The sequence below is a fragment of the Mobula birostris genome, chromosome 4, assembly GCF_030028105.1.
Source record: "Mobula birostris isolate sMobBir1 chromosome 4, sMobBir1.hap1, whole genome shotgun sequence".
Lineage (NCBI taxonomy): Eukaryota > Metazoa > Chordata > Chondrichthyes > Myliobatiformes > Myliobatidae > Mobula > Mobula birostris.
This window is the reverse complement of record NC_092373.1, coordinates 9,708,209-9,720,770: the sequence shown is the minus strand read 5'-3', so window position 1 is coordinate 9,720,770 and position 12,562 is coordinate 9,708,209. Positions and strand designations below refer to the sequence as shown.

At 44.6% G+C, this 12,562-nt stretch overlaps 1 protein-coding gene across 1 annotated transcript in view; it reads right to left on the bottom strand.

Moving 5' to 3' along the window:
- The window catches only part of LOC140196156 (AP-2 complex subunit mu), an 84,576-nt gene that overhangs the window by 51,760 nt on the left and 20,254 nt on the right, over positions 1-12,562 (bottom strand). The window contains exon 2 of the mRNA XM_072254901.1: positions 5,334-5,450. Coding sequence (XP_072111002.1) covers positions 5,334-5,407 — 74 coding nt within the window. The 5' untranslated portion in view covers positions 5,408-5,450. The remainder of the gene's footprint in view (positions 1-5,333; positions 5,451-12,562) is intronic.

The window sequence follows — 12,562 nt, the reverse complement described above, 5'->3', positions numbered from 1 at the left end:
GGAGTTTGTATGTTCCCCCTGTGAACCGTGTGGAATTTCCTCTGGGTGTTCCGGTTTCCTCCCACAGTCCAAAGATGTACCAATTAATTGGTTATTGTAAATTATGCTGTGATTAGGCTAGTGTTACATGGGGGGGGGGGGGGGGGGTTGCTGGGTGGCACGGCTCATTGGGCCAGAAGTGTGTGTTCCATGCTGTAACTCTAAACGAACAAAAAAATTCTTCTCGGGCTTCCAGCTAAATACAGGCATCGATTATAACTGACATTTCAATGACAAATTCTGCCATCTTCATCAGGGATGATGCCTGGGCATGTCTTGACCAGCGGTATTTATACCCCCCATAGTCCATCATGAATGGATGTGGACTAACCAATCGGGGGGATGGACTACAGGGGTATAAATACCAGGCACCAGCCCTGATGAAGCTGACAGAGCTTGTCATCGAAACGTCATTTATAATTGATACATGTACCCAGCTGGAAGCCCAAGAAGACTGTATTCGTCATATATGCCGGGAAAGCACTAGATCCTTGTTGAATAAAATAACTTTTTTTAAAAAGTACTTGTTGTTTTTTTGCTCCAGCCTCTTTCCTTGTGCATTTGTGCCTATCTCGATGCAGAGTACCCATGAATTCACTGGTGAAGATGGCCTTGCCTTCACCTGATTCCATACTTCAACCTGTGGCCGATTTTCTCCTATCCACCGAAGCAGAAGTTCTTGACAGTGCACACGTTAATTTACCTGCAGCTTAGCACAGCATCAAGAATTAAATCCTAGCTCAAGTAAGGATCTTATTACAGAACGATGTTCAGTCAATGTACTTTCAATTTGCACAACTCAAGGGGCCACTTGCCATATTATGCTTGTGTATTCAAAATCCCACTCTCCTTCCATAGTGCTGAATATCACTGACGTTACTTTTGAGAGTTACTGATAAATTTCATCTTACCACCCTTTCTGGCAATACATTCCAGATTACAACTACTCAGTAAAGATTTATTTTCAAAAATTACTAAATCTGCTTCCCACCAGTTACTAACTACTGAAGGCATCCGTTAGTCTTGCGAGACCATGGATCTGCACCTGGAAAGTCTTCACTCTCCAGGGCGCAGGCCTGGGCAAGGTTGTATGGAAGACCAGCAGTTGCCCATGCTGCAAGTCTCCCCTCTCCACGACACCAATGTTGTCCAAGGGAAGGGCATTAGGACCCATACAGCTTGGCACCAGTGTCGTCACAGAGCAATGTGTGGTTAAGTGCCTTGCTCAAGGACACAACACGTTCCCTCGGCTGGAGCTCGAACTCACAATCTTCAGGTCGCTAGTCGAATGCCTTAACCACTTAGCCACATGCCCAATACTAGTAAATAAGTAGCTCCATAGTCATAGAACACTACAGCACAGAAATAGGCCCTTCGGCCCATCGTCCCAAACTATTAATCTACCTAGTCCCATTGACCTGCACCCAGACCATAGCTCTCCATACCCCTCCCCATCCATGTACCTATCCAAATTTCTCTTCAAATTGAACCTGCATTATTCCACTCTCACCAGCCTCTGAGTAAAGAAGATCCCCCCTCATGTTCCCCTTAAACATTTTACCTTTCAACCTTAACCCATGATCTCCAGTTCTAGTCTCCCTCAACCTCAGTGGAAAAAGTCTACTTCTGCTTAGCCCATCTATACTGCTCATAATTTTGCATACTATCTTTCAAATCTCTCCTACGTTCTAGGGAATAATGTCCTAACCAATTCAACTTTTCCCTGTAACTAAGGAGCTTCAATTTTTGTTTTTAATCACCTCTTAAATCTGTTCTTGAACAGCAATTTTTATTACCTTTGTACTCAATCTCAGCAACACACCCATGAATCTATAACCCATCCTCTACACATTTATCTTACATGCAGTTTAATTTCTGAATACGCAAACAGTTTGAATTTCAACTTTCTTTAGTGCAGCTGCAAAATCATTCATCCAAAGCTTACATTTATGTAACAACAGTTTTAGTTTGTGGCAACCTGAAAACCCACTTCAAAATACTAAAAACCACAGTGGTAGAAACCAAAGCAACAGCACTTAGTGGCGGAAAGAGAAAGCAATGTTCAGAAAAGGCCATTTGAAGCAGCTCCATTTTATCTTCATAGTTTATAAACCTTACTGCTGTCAAGAGTTTTACTTATTTTTTATTTTATTTAGAGTTGCAGCACAAAACAGGCCCAGCCTAATCACAGGACAATTTACAATGACCAAGTTACCTTCTAACCATTTCATCTCGTGGACCGTGGGAGGAAACTGGAGCATCCAGAAGAAACCCATGCATTCACTGGAAGAACGTACAAACTCCTCACAGACAGTATCGGAATTTAATTCCAAACTCTGGTTCCCCAAGCTGTAATACCATCGTGCTAACCAACACACTACCATGGCACCCTATTTCTCTTAATTTATTTTAAATTTCACACACAAGTTTACATGATGCAAGTCATTATCTGAGAACAGAACATATTGGATGAATATCTCAACGATAACTAGGATGGATAATAGAAGTTACATACAGGTGTCCCCCGCTTTTCAAACGTTCGCTTTACGACACCCTACTGTTACGAAAGGCCTACATTAGTTACCTGTTTTTGCTAACAGAAGATGTCTTCACTATTATGAAAAAAGGCAGTGCACGCCCCAAGCAGCCAAGCTCCCCCGGAACTGCATTCTAGGCGGCATTGCTTAAACATGTGCCTGTGAGCATCTGTGCTTTATGTCAATTTATTTTGAGCATCCGTTAGCAAGATGAGTTCTAAGGTATTGGAAAAGCCTAAAAGAGCTTGCAAGAGTGTTACACTTAGCGTAAAACTAGACATAATTAAGCGTTTCAATTGTGGTGAACAAAGTAAGGACAAAGTGAGTCTGGCTTGTGGAAGTTGACAAAGATGATGTTGAAGAGGTTTTGGCATCCCATGACCAAGAACTGATAGATGAACAGCAGATACAATTGGAAGAAGAAAGGATAACAATCGAAACCGAATGCAGTAGTGAATGGACCGAAAGTGAAGTCGCCCAGGAACTGAACGTGAAGCAACTGCGTGAGATTTTCGCAGCAATTAACAATGGTGCAATGATTGCAGAAAAGTACAACTTTAATTTTGAAAGGGTACGTAGGTTTAGGGCATATTTGCAGGATGGTTTGAGTGCTTACAAAGAACTGCATGCTAGAAAAATCCACATCAGCCATAGCAGACAACGAACCTTGACCTTCGACATCGAGGCAGGCAGACATAGAAGAAGATGACCTGCCTGCCCTGATGGAAACAGACGATGATGAGATGACATCCTAGTGTCCCACCACCCCAACCTCCGACAACTCAGCCTAACACACCATCATCAGTGTGCTCGCTGTCTTCCCAATTCTGGTTAAGTGATACGACACTGTACATACATTATTTCTACTTTATATAGGCTGTGTATTTTTATGTGTTATTTGGTATGATTTGGCAGCTTCATAGCTTAAAGGTTACTGGACAGAGTGCTTCTGCCGAGAGCGTTTGTGCCGTGTTTCAGCCGAGAGCGCTTGCGTGAGATTTTCGCTACAGTGGACAGTGCAATGATTGCAGAAAAGAATTTCTACTTTATATGGGCTGTGTATTTATCATATCATTCCTGCTTTTACTATATGTTACTGTTATTTTAGGTTTTATGTGTTATTTGGCATGATTCAGTAGGTTATTTTTTGGATCTGCGAATGCTCACGAATTTTTCCCATATAAATAAATGGTAATTGCTTCTTCACTTTACGACACTCCGGCTTACGAACCGTTTCATAGGAACGCTCTACCTTCGGATGGTGAGGGAAACCTGTAATTTCATTTTATTTTGTAGTTTCTATTATGGCTGAACTGCACGAGATGAGAATTATTTTACTTTATTTAGAAATAGAGCGTGGGACAGGCCTTCCAGCCCAAGGAGCCACACAGCCCAGCCACCTATTTTAACACACAGGACAACTTACAATGACCAATTAACCTACTAACCAGTACATCTTTTGGATTGTGGGAGGAAACCTACATGGTCACAGGGAGTACACACAAACTCCTTACAGGCAGCAGCAGAACTGACCTCCGTTGCCCTGAACTGCAATAGTGTTGCTACTAAATGCTACGATATCGATTTCTTCTAGACAAATTTAACACACAAGTTTGCATGCTGCAGGGAACTGAACGGATTTGTATGCCTCAATGATAACTAGAGTCGATAATAAAATTGAGCAGTTGCATAATTTTGTGCTATTTTGTAATTTCTATTACAACTGAACAGCATGAGATGAGAATTATTTTAAGTTTACACCAGATATCTACTGCGCTTAAGTTTTTGGGATACGGTCAAAATCATTCCGTTCCATTTATACTGTGCCTCACAACTGCTTTCAAACTACACTCAGTGGCCACTTTATTAGCTACACCTGCACATTGTCCAATCATGCAGCAGCAACTCAGTGCATAACCGCATGGAGACACAGTCAAGAGTTTCAGTGTTGTTCAGACCAAACATCAGAATGGGGAAGAAATTTGATCTAAGTGACTTTGACCATGGAGTGATTGTTGATTGCAGATGGGGTGGTTTGAGAAGCTCAGAAATTGCTGATCTCCTGGGATTTTCACATACAACAGTCTCCAGAGTTTACAGAGAATAGTTATAAAAACAAAACATCAAGTGAGGGGCACTTCTGTGGGAAAAATGTCTTGTTAATGAGAGAGGTCAAAAAAGAACGGCCAGACTGGTTCGAGCTGACAGGAAGGTGACAGTAGCTCAAATAACCACGTTACAACAGTGGTGTGCAGAACAGAATCTCCTGATGCACATGTCGAACCTTGATATTGATGGGCTACAGCAGCAGAAGATCACGAACATACACACGGTTGCTACTTTCTAAGGTACAGGAGGTACCTAATAAAGGAGCCACTGAGAGTAAGACGCTGCATATCTCTCACTATGGACCTTCAATAAAGGATCAAAACCATCCCTGGTGATAAGTAGAAAATTATTTTGTTAATTTTATTCACAAGCCCACTGCCAGGGACCTAATCAATGGTGGTATGTGTTTCTTCCATTCAATACACAGAGAACATGAGCAGTTTTTGAGATTATTTTTGGTTGAGTTACTGTCACCTTCCCGTCAGCTCGAACCAGTCTGGCCATTCTCTTTTGACCTCTCTCATTAACAAGGCATTTTTCCCAATGGCTCAAGGCAACATCATCCCATTAACAATTCAATACTAAAATATCTTGAAGGTAAAATAGTTACTACAAAGAAAAGTCTGTCTCAATGGCAATAGTACTTACCCAATATCATCTCTGTAGACTCTGGAGATGAGAACTTCTCCCTTGTGATTATAAATGAATAAGCCTCCAATCATGGTAGAATCCTGGTTAGTCCTCCCTTCCCATAATGATTAAGACCTAAAGCAAAATAAAGAAAATATCACTGCAGGTACAAATTTTGATTACAGCCATGTTTTTCTTCTTTTTGTTCCAATATTCCAGTTATTCAAGGTTACCTTAGACCAGGGATTCCCAACTCTTTTCATGCCATGGATCCTTAGCATTAATCGAGAGCTCCGTGAATCTCAGGATCAGAACCCGCCTTAGAATATGGCCACTCCTCACTCCTGGACATCAACAATTCAACCTTGACCTCAAATTTTATAACTTTTTTTCCACAAATATAAACTTCTTAGGCACAAAGGCCATTTAGCTGGGCAAAAAAGTTTAGACCATAACACAAAGGAGCAGAATTAGGCCATTCAGCTCATCGAGTCTGCTACACTATTTCATCATGACTTTCATTATCCCAACCCCAATCTCCTGCCAAATAAAGAACCCCATCAAACTGCGCTTTAAATATACCCAATGACTTGGCCTCCACAGCCATCTGTGGCAATGAATTCCACAGATTTATCACCCTCTGGCTAAAGGAATCTCTGTTCTAAAAGGATGTTCTTGTATTCTGATTCCGGAGGCCCGATCAGCAGCAGGAGCAGAGCACTTCAAAGTAAATAAAAGTACAGAAGGGACAAGCGGGGGTGCAATCATTGGGAGTGGGTCAGCAGTGAGAGTGGAAGCGCCAGGCTTTGACTCAAGAGGCTTCAACGAGGACAGGCTGAGGCCAAAAACAGTTAGAAGATTTGATCTTGGTTGCCCATTGCACAGTGCAAGCAAGATGGTAGATATGGCAGTGGAATGCTCCTCCTGTAGGATGTGGGAATTCATGGAACCTGATAGTCTCCCTGATGACTACACCTGCGGGAAGCGTAGCCAACTCCAGCTCATGAAAGACTGCATTAAGGAGATGGACATGGATGAACCTCTGGCAGGGAGCATTTGATAAGACACAACTTTTGAGCAGGTGGTTATGCCCAAAGTGCAGAATTCGGGGAGTAGATGGCTGAACAAAGAGGTAAAGATAGGAAGAAGTCTGTGCAGGGTCAGCAACAGGTATACCACCTTTGGATACTGCTGAGGGTGATGAACTATCTGGACAAGGCGGCAGCAGCCAGACCAATAGCACTGTGGTCAGCTCTGGGCCTCAGAAAGGTAGGAGTAATAGTCATAGGGGACTTGAGAGTTAAGGGGACAGATAGGAGATTCTGCGGCAGCAAAAGAGATGCCAAGATAGCGCGTTGCCTCCTGGGTGCTAGATGTTTGAGTGGTTGCAGAATATTCTTGAAGGGGAGGGTGCACAGCTGGAGGTCATGGTACATGTTGGTACCAATGACATAGGCTGGAGTGGGGTTGAGGTCCTGCGCTGTAAGTTTAGGGAGTTAGGAAGAAGGTTGAAGAGCAGGATGTCCAAGGTGGTAATCTCAGGACCACTCCCAGTGCTACGAGATGGCGAAGGTCAAAATAGGAAGATAGCACAGATAAATGAGTGGCTAAGGAGATAGTGCAGGGGGCAGGGTTTCAAGCTTTTCTGGGGAAGGAGTGAACTGTACAAGTGGGACGGGTTGCACCTGAACTGGACGGGAACCAGCATCTTGGGACAGAGGTTTGCTAATGTTATTAGGGAGGGTTTAAACTAGATTTACAGGGGTGTGAGAATGGAAGTGAAGAGGCAGAGGATGGGGCGGTTGGTGCACAAGTAGTGTCAGCTTGTAGAGAGTTGGTGAGGAAGAATAAGCAGAAAATAGAGCAAAAATGCACTCAACCAGATGGTTTGAGATGTGTCTACTTTAATGCAAGGAGTATAATAAACAAGGCGATGAACTTAAGAGTGTGGGTCAATACGTGGAACTATAACATTGTTCGTGGTAAGTCATGGAGGGATTGTCTACTCAGTCATTGTGGGCAAAAGTCAGAAACAGAAAGGGATAAATAACTCCACTGGGTGCTTTTATAGACCCCCCCCCCCCCGCACTCTGAAAGAGACATCAAGGAGCAGATAGGGAGGCAGATTCTGGAACAGTGCAATAATAATAAGGTTGTTGTGATGGGTGATTTTAACTTTCCTAATATTGACTAGCATCTCCTTAGAGCACGGGGTTTAGATGGGGTAGAGTTTGTTAGGCGTGTTCAGGAAGGTTTCCTGACGCAATATGTAGATAAGCCAACTAGAGGAGAGTTTCACTTGATCTGGTATTGGGAAGTTAACCTGGTCAGGTATCAGATCTCTGCGTGGGAGAGCATTTTGGAGGTTTGATCACAACTCTACCATAGCACTGTAGAGGGAGAGGAGCAGACAATTTGGAAAAACATTTAAATGGGGTGGGGGAAATATGACGCTATTAGGCAGGATCTTGAGAACATAAATTGGTAGATGTTCTTAGGGAAATGTACTGCAGAAATGTGGCAAATGTTCAGGGAACATTTGCATGGCGTTCTGCATTGGTATGTTCCATTGAGGCAGGGAAAGGATGGCAGGGTAAAAGAACCATGGTATACAAAGGATGTAGAAAATCTAGTTAAAAAGAAAAGCTTACAAAAGGTTCAAGAAACTAGGTACTGTTAGAGCTCTAGAAAATTACAAGGTTGCTAGGAAGAAGCTTAAGAATGGAATTAGGAGAGCCAGAAGGGGCCATGAGAAGACCTTGGTGAGCAGGATTAAGGAAAACCCCAAGGCATTCTACAAATATGTGAAGAGCAAGAGGATGAGACATGTAAGAATCAGACCAATCCGGTGCAATAGTGGAAACGTGCATGAAGCAGAGGAGGAAGCAGAGGAGGAAGCAGAGGAGGTAGCAGAGGTATTTAATGAATACTTTGCTTCAGTGTTCACAGGCGCTCTGTGAACTGTATGGGGCTATTAGCGAACTGCAGAACGCACACCCTGATGGACTGTTTACTGTCGTCGGAGATTTTAACCACGCGAACCTTAAGTCAGTGCTCCCCAGATTCCATCAGAATGTGGACTTTGCAACAAGAGGGGAGAATGCGTTGGACCCTGTTTACACAAACATTCCCGACGCTTACCAGGTGGAGTCCTGTCCCCACCTCGGTTACTCAGACCACATCTCTGTTATGCTAATCCCAGCATACAGACCACTCGTTAGGCGCTCTGGACCAGTTCAGAAGCAGGTGAAAACCTGGCCAGCAGGAGCCATCTCTGCTCTTCAAGACTGCTTTGAGCACACTGACTGGCACATGGTCAGGGAGGCTACAACTGATGGTGACTCTACCAACTTAGAGGAGTACACGGCATCAGTGACTAGCTACATCAGCAAGTGCATCGATGACGTCACTATGGCCAAGACCAGGGGTCCCCAACCTTTTTTGCAGTGCAGACCGGTTTCATATTGACAATATTCTTGCGGATGGGTCAATCGGGGGTGGGGGGGTGGTTGCCAACGGACAAGAGTACAGTAGCAGTCAAATACATTGTGCTTACCCAAAAGACTACAACGACCATGAAGCCTTGCGCGGGCACCAGTGCACATGCGTGACTTGCGTATGCGTGCACTTGCCGTTTTTTGCTATAAATCGTTTTTGGCGATTCTGTTCGGGAGGGGGGCGCTGTTAATCACGACCGGAATATCGGTGATAAGTGGCTAATACACTCAATTTTGTTTCTAAAAGGGTTTATCTAACGAATTTAATATTAAACATACAGTGTATATTTTCCTCGCATGAATATAGCGATAAGCCAATTCTCAGGGGAGGACAGGGGGGCTTGAAATACGTGTTGAACGAACTCCCAGTAGAAGTGGCAGAAGCAGGTTCGATATTATGATTTAAAGTTAAATTGGATAGGTATATGGACAGGAAAGGAATCGGGGGGTTATGGGGTGAGTGCAGATCGGTGGGACTAGGTGAGAGTAGCGTTCAGCACAGACTAGAAGAGCAGAGATGGCCTGTTTCCGTGCTGTAATTGTTATATGATTATATAAGTCAATAGCATCATAACATTTTAAGTAACGTTTGGATATTAAACACACACTGCATATTTTCCCCGTATGAACATATAAAATCATTGCAACACACCAATATCGCTGAATCAGTGGGAGCCCTGGGCTTGTTTTGCTGCAACAAGACGGTCCTATCGAGGGGTGACGGGAGACAGCGATACTCGAAGGGGGTTCCTTATGTCCAGTCTATTCCGCAATTTAGTTTTTGTTACTTTCATCGCAGAGATAAGTTGGAAATGGAAGCGACGTTTTCAGTGCTTCCGTGGCTATCTCAGGATATTCGCCCTTGACTTTGATCCAGAATGCCGGCAGAGATGTTATGGCAAACATAATTTTCAGCCCGCCGTCATTTGCAAACACGAGGAGTTGATCTCCTTCCCGCGCTGACATGGACAACGCGCAGGTAATGACCTCGCGTGCATTCAAGCTCAACAGTGCCCGTGACAGGGAATGAGGAAAGGTGCAGCTGACTCGTATCGCCAAATCATATTGTTTCCTCGTGGCCCGGTAGCACTTACCTTGCGGCCCGGTACCAGTCCGCGGCCCGGTGGTTGGGGACCGCTGGCCAAGACCATCACTACACACGCTAACCAGAAGCCATGGATGACCGCGGAGGTGCGTGCGCTGCTGAGGACCCATGACTCCGCCTTCAGAGCAGGCGACAAGGCAGCCCGAACAACAGCGAGGGCAACTGTCCCGAGCCATCAGAGGCAAAGCGTGCACACGCCCAGTGAATCTACAGCCACTTCCAGGACAGCAGTGACATGCGGCACATGTGGAAGGGCATTCAGGACATCACCAACTACAAGACAACACCACCTGCCTGTGCTGGTGATGCCTCCCTCCCAGATGCGTTGAACAACTTCTACGCATGTTTTGAGGCAGAAAATGACGTGGTGGCGAGGAAGGCCACCCCTCCTCCAAATGACCAGGTGCTGTGCCTTATCGTGGCCAATGTGAGGAGAACCCTGTGCAGGGTCAACCCATGGAAGGCTGCTGGACCAGACAATATTCCTGGCAGAGTGCTTAGAGGATGTGCAGACCAGCTAGCAGAGATTTTCACTGACATCTTCAACATCTCCTTGAGCAGCGCCGTCGTTCCTACGTGCTTCAAGGCCGCCATCATCGTCTCCATGGCGAAGAAGACTTCAGTGTCTGCCTCAACGACTACCGGGTTGCACTCACATCCATCATCATGAAGTGTTGAGAGGCTCGCCATGAGGCACATCAAGACCCTGCTGCCTCCCTCACTGAACCCCCTGCAGTTCACGTACCGTCCCAACCTTTTAACAGACGACGCCATTGCTATCACCCTCCACCTGGCCCTAACCCACTTTGACAAAAAAAGACACGTACGTTCAAATGCAGTTCAACATTCAACACAATCATTCCTCAGAAACTGATTGGAAAGCTGAGCCTACTGGGCCTGAACACCTCCCTCTGCAACTGGATCCTAGACTTCCTGACTGGGAGACCTCAGTCAGTCCGGATTGGAAGCAGCATCTCCAACACCATCACACTGAGCACGAGCGGCTCCCCCCCCCCCACACCCCAGCCAGGGCTGTGTGCTCAGTCCACTGCTGTTCACTCTGCTGACCCACGACTGTGCAGCAATACACAGCTCAATTCACATCAAGTTCGCTGATGACACGACCGTGGTGGGTCTCATCAGTAAGAACGATGAGTCAGCATACAGAGAGGATGTGCAGCGGCTAACAGACTGATGCAGAGTCAACGACCTGTCTCTGAATGTCAACAAAAGAGATGGTTGTTGACTTCAGAAGGACACGGAACGACCACTCTCCACTGAACATCGACGACTCGTCCGTAGAGATCGTTAAGAGCACCAAATGGTGTAGATCAATGGTGTAGCACCAAATGGTGTTGCATGCCACCTTGGACAATGTCTCCCATCCACTACACAATGTACTGGTTGGGCACGGGGGTACATTCAGCCAGAGACTCATTCTACCAAGATGCAACACTGAGCTTCATAGGAAGTCATTCCTGCCTGTGGCCATCAAACTTTACAACTCCTCCCTGGGAGGTCAGACACCCTGGGCCAATAGGCTGGTCCTGGACTTATTTCCTGGCATAATTTACATATGACTATTCCCAGCAAGGCCACCTGTGAAGCACTTAACATAATATTAACATGCAAAGAGGCAAAAATCACCCACACTCACGTAATGGCAAAAATTCTGAAGAGAAACAGTTACCTATATTTTTAAAAACCTTCATAGCACATTTATATGGGCTTTCTAAATATGTCAAGATAAGCAATACTGATCACGTTGCAGAAGTATTCAATGATAAAACAATTTGGGAAATAGTGTATAGTGCTATGCAAATGCAAACCTTTACTTTCTAAAACACAGGCTGCCCTCCTTCCTGAAGCCACAATTTGCTGAAATTAAATGCAGTGTTGAGTTCCCATTCACTCTCTTCTGGAACCTTAGATCAATAATTTCCTTTCCCATCCCACTCTTTCCCTTTAGCCATATAATCAATGGACTATCAAAATCTACCCAAACACCATTCATCTGTCACGTAATAGGGTGATCAGTGACTATCCTGAAAACTAAAATTCAAAATTAAACATCTCACAGGGACCACTGGATCACTTTCTGACAGACATCTTTCACAATCCTACTTCCTGAAGATATCCTGTGCACTCCAGAGTCATAAAGCACTACAGCAGAGAAAGAAGCCTTCGGTCCATCTAGTCCATTCTAAACTATTAATCTGCCTAATCCCATGAATTTGCACCCAGCCCAAAGCCCTCCCACCCACAAAACGATCTACATTTCTCTTAAATGTTGAAATAAAAAAAAACATGCATCACTTCCGCTGGCAGCTCGCTCACACCATCATCAGCCTATGAGCTAAGGGCTCACCTTAAATATTTAACTTTTCACCTTTAACCTTTGACATATAGTTGTAGTCTCACCAAGCTCTGTGGAAAAAGCCTGCTTGCATTTATCAATGCACTTATCAATACCCGTCAAACCTGTATACCTGTCAAATCTCCTCTCATTCTCCTAGACCAGGGAATAAAGTCCGAACCCATTCAACTCTTCCCTAAACTCAGGTCCACAAGTGCCACCTTGTTTTAGGGCATACTGCCCAGTTTCAGATCACCAGTACACCACATCATTCATTAGGTAACAAAAT